Source organism: Diplotaxodon limnothrissa, linkage group LG8 (assembly GCF_057381915.1).
Source record: "Diplotaxodon limnothrissa isolate DT_005_m linkage group LG8, D_limnothrissa_male_GT1.1, whole genome shotgun sequence".
NCBI lineage: Eukaryota > Metazoa > Chordata > Actinopteri > Cichliformes > Cichlidae > Diplotaxodon > Diplotaxodon limnothrissa.
Window position 1 is genome coordinate 5,639,853 of NC_140603.1, and position 4,747 is coordinate 5,644,599.

General features: G+C 41.4%; 1 protein-coding gene across 1 annotated transcript; it reads right to left on the reverse strand.

The window, feature by feature from the left end:
• Nucleotides 1-575: 575 nt before the first annotated feature.
• Nucleotides 576-1,127, reverse strand: LOC146626166 (transmembrane protein 238-like). Its single transcript, XM_085360352.1, has one exon. The coding sequence runs from the start codon at nt 1,125-1,127 to the stop codon at nt 576-578; it is 552 nt and encodes a 183-aa protein (XP_085216478.1).
• Nucleotides 1,128-4,747: the final 3,620 nt, after the last annotated feature.

Consider the following 4,747-nt stretch of genomic DNA (forward strand, 5'->3'; position numbering starts at 1 on the left):
CATGCGCTGAGTGCTGAGAAAGGTCCTGGAAAGCTACTCTTTGGAGGAGCTGGTGTTGAGCTCCACTCTTTGGCAGAGCTCTAATCTGAGGGCACCCATTCCTCCCCTTTCCCTGTGGGTGACATCTGAGGGTAGTGTGATGTAAAATATCTGATAATTATAACTGGGGTGACGGCAGTTCGAGTGGGTTGCCATGTCATTATGTAAGACAATGTGGATGCCAACATCACTGATGAAAGAGTTAATGTTGTGGCAGTGAGCAGCTAACAGCAAGCAAAACAACAGCAAAGTGGCAGGAAGGGTGAAAGCAGGGCAACGTGCTGAATATTTATGACTTTCAATTAGAATTGTTTTTGGGTTCCACACAGTCTGGGGATCATTCATTTTTCAGTTTGCTTTAACTTTTACAGAATGTAACAGGTTACAGTGTCAGGAGATTCAGTAGGTTAGGGAGGGAGCGAATGAGTTTTCAAAGTCTCCGCAACACTGAACAAGTTCCAATAATAGACTCAAGACAGAAAGGACGCGAATAAGGCCTCTGGTTTGCTGTTGGGTGAAATACGCACCATGATCTGTCAGAGCAGCCTCTCTGGTTTGCAATCCTGTGCCTGCAGACCCACATCTGAGCTCCTCAGCACCCCCAGCTCCATGTTTTTGTATGCTAGGGATGCGCACTCAGTCCCTCCATCAAAGCCTTTGTTGTCATGGCCGGACAAGACTAAGTTGCCACCTTCCCACATAACCCGAGGCGGCGCAGACGCACGCACAGTGCCGCTCATCTCTTTCCCGTTCCCCATGCTTTTCTTCTTGAAGTCATCTGCTTCCATGGGCTTCTTGCCGCTCACGGACAGCCTCTCGGACAGTTTCCTGGCCCAGTACCTTAAGTTGATGGAGTTTGTCCTGTCAGCCGAGTAAAGCTGTACGTTTCCCGTGTACCACAGTACCCACCACACTAAGCTGAGAAAAATGATGAGTGAGCCCGTGTAGATGAGGAAATCTCCATAGAAGCGGCCGTCCAGCTTAAGGTTTCCGAAAATCCCGACCAACAGTACAATCAGACCAATAACGTCAAAAATGAGGGCGAGGAAGAATAACGGCGGGCAGTTCCCCACGAAGCTGCGATCCATCCCAGAGCAGAGTCAAGAACCGGGCGCAGAGTAACTCAAACAACTTGTTCTTCAGCACGCACATTTCCACACTCTTACACCTGTGCGGTGATCAACTGCGCAAACCCCGCCCTGATTCCACGTCACTGACTCGAAAGCGTAGCTTGTGCTTAATGCCACTTTTAGATGCACAGTGTAAATTTCCATACCTGGTCGTCTGGAGACAATGGAAATAAGACCTACATCGGGATGAAAGGGTCATTTCATCCAAGCTGCAAGTTCAGCTGTCCAGTGATTGTCAGGTGGATTTAACCTGAACACGCTGCTGCTTAGATTTATAAAACATATTTTTTGTATCTGTGTGTTTCATTATTTATGTTGTGCACGTTTAGTCTGGTGTGTTATCTGCACAATTTAATTGTGTAACACCACCGTCATCTGATTTGAAACGTCTTATTAATATAAAAAAATAGTTATCTAAGCATTAAAGCTCTGAAATATGTCATATTCACTGATTTTTATTGCCCTAGGACAGTCACCAACCCCCGGGCCTCGGACCAGTACCGGTCCGTGAGTCGTTACCGGGCCGCGAGAGTTGAGGCTCAGGTGTGAAATGTATGGTTTTCAGGGTTTTTATCGGTTTTCAGGTTATTTTGTTATCGTTTTTATCGTTAACTCGGTTTTCCTGGGTCTTTTCACGTGTGTTATGAATAAATCTTTTTTTCGGTATCGGTATAGTTTAATCTTGTTGTATTTATCCTCGACACCTTAAAGGCCGGTTCGTGAAAATATTGTCGGGCATAAACCGGTTCGTGGCGCAAAAAAGGTTGGGGACCGCTGCCCTAGGAGACAAAAATCATGTTTTAAATAAAATATGCTTTCTTGTGTACAGCAACATATTTGTAGAGTGCAACATATCTCAGGTTTGATTTGAGAATGTTTCTGTGTGAATTATACACAAAATAATGTTTTTTTTTTTAGGAAGAAACATGTGTTAGTTAAAGTTAAATGCATTATGCTGTATTAGCTTTGAAAAATCTTATCATAATGAGCTCAATATCAAAAGTTGGTGACTTAATGTTAACAAATCTACACTTTTCATATAGTGTAGTTCAAAGTGATCGCTGAGAAGTCTGATCAAAACCAAACCTTTAATAAATGCTGACAAATAGGGCTGTTCGATATAACGATATATATCAGATGACGATATAAAAACGTCTATCGTTTCATTTTACGCTATCATTTGTTTCGTGGTGTCACAAAATAAACTGTTTAAGACAATATTTTTTCATCGTTTTGATGGTCAATGCAGTGGCTATATTAATTTCTTAAAGTTCTCTCTTTCTCTTACATTTTATATAACCACACTACAGACGGACAAGTGCCTGTTTTTATGCGTTGTCATTAGCAACAACTACGGTAACACCATCGCGTGTCCGCTTGTTTATGTTCCACATAAACCTTTCACAATAAAGCTCAAGATGCTGTTGTGACTTTTCAAAATAAACTAAATCACGTGAAAGAGCAGATTATTTACGGATGAGAATTAAAAAGAGCCGCCAGGTGCTAAAAAATAAACCTTAGACTCAAACGTTAGAACAGGCTTTTCCCCGCAGCACGCCATGTGATAAATACTCACAAAGAAAACGGCGGCCTTTACAACTTATGTCTAAAAATGTATAGTTTCATGCATCAGTTAAAACACTGGACTCCAGATGACGCGCAGCTGGAAACACTTCAGGCAAGACGAGCTGCCCGAGATTCACAGAATTTACAGAAAATGTTACATTTTTGTGATTTATATCGTTATCGGGACGATCGAATTCTTATATCGGGATATGAGATTTTGGTCATATCGCACAGCCCTACTGACAAATAACTTAAAATGAAATAGAAAGATAAAACATAGAAATAAAAAGTAAAGGAAAATGTGAACTCAACCCCAGTTTGACCCTACTGGTCATTGAGCAGCTCCACTGAAGCCGCTGGGGTGGGGTGTGATGTCTGGGTGACATTAAAGGCTTTGCTAAAGGGCACCTCAGAGGTAGTAATAAAAGAAAAGTGAGTATTTTGTGCTTTTCCCCAATCTTTTCCACTGAATGGGTGGAGTATTATAACATTTTGGAGTACACCACATTTGTGTCCTTTTAACATCACATTAAGGATAGTACAGGCTGCATAATGCAGGGACCAAACCTCACTTTAAATATTAAAATGAAGAAGTCAGTTTTACTTTGCTGTGCAGGCATTTCCTATTACTGAAGCTACTGAGTGCTAATCAAGGAAAACGCTGTGAGTGAGGTCTGAAATGCCACATGAAACAACAATAACATAAAATCCTCTTTACTTCTTTGGTTGTATTTCATCTCTTTTCTGGATAAACTGTGCGCAGTCATTTTGCCCCAATACTTCACGCAGTGCTTGAAGGTATAAATATTCTCCTCCTCAGTAGACCCCAGACCCCTCTGCTGTTCTTTGGGTTGGGCTCATTGAAACTGCAACCTAGTCACACTATGAATGATTTCATGAATTATTAAGCTCCCTGATTAACTGAGAGGCGCAGCACATTACATGGATTTCCTTCAGTGAAGTCCTTCATGGCTCAAAATAATTCCTTTGCCATATGCAAAGCATCTGCTAGAGAAAATTACACGAGCATAGGAGTGAAAAGGGGCTGATCATGTTGTTTTCCTAACAGCTTGCAGGTGATTGCAGTTACAGTCTAACCTGCTTAGTAGGCAGGGCTGTATGTTTATGAGTGTATACTGACAGTGAGTAAGAGTAAGACTGACACAGAGGACATGTAGAGAAAATCCCCCCTATTTCATGCGTCTCTGTATATATAAATCCAGCTGCTAGAGGGCACCAGTCATCTTCAAATCACAGGCGCACCTACATGAAGCACTGCAATGGAGGCAGACTGCAAAGACCAATCAGCAGTGCCAAAGTAAAAGATCTGGAAAAGTGACAATTTTTACAAGGAAATTTAAAATGAAATGACTTTGAAGTAAATAGAAAATTAATTCTTGCACATGCGATGCAAAGGTTGCACATCAGGGTGCATGCAGATGAAGATATGTACAAATTAGTACTTTAGATCATTGATTCTGAGCTGCCTAAAAAGCCTAAAAAGGTGGAGCTACAGAGAAAACATGGTACTGCACATGTGGAGACACATCAAAATATGTTCCTAAGATTACATTTTTAAGTCTGCGTGAATGCACTGCAGTGCAGTGGCCTCTGGAATAACGTACTGCCAGATAACGTCGGTGAGATGGAGCAGGTCAGAATTTCTTCAATTATTAGTTAGCATATGGTGATAAATATTTGACATTTGTTATCATATGAGAAGTTAAAGACATGTAATTATTTAAAGCTTCACTTGTCATGATTTTTATATCACCAGTACCTCAAAATCACAGGATGTCTGAAATCTCTGCTCTCCTTCCACTGGAGTGATGCTGCAGCAGGAGCCTGTACAGATCTTGCACTTTCCTTTTTCAGTACAAAAAAAAGACCGGACAGTGTTAGCAGCTATCTGATGATGCATAGCTGTTAGCTTAAGAATAAAACACAGTAGCTCAGTGGTTAGCACTGTCTCATAGCAGAGTGGCTCCTTCTGCATGTTTCACATATAAAAT

Coding starts and splice junctions, on each gene's coding strand:
- LOC146626166 (XM_085360352.1), bottom strand. CDS start 1,127: ATGGATCGCAGCTTCGTGGGGAACTGCCCGCCGTTATTCTTCCTCGCC.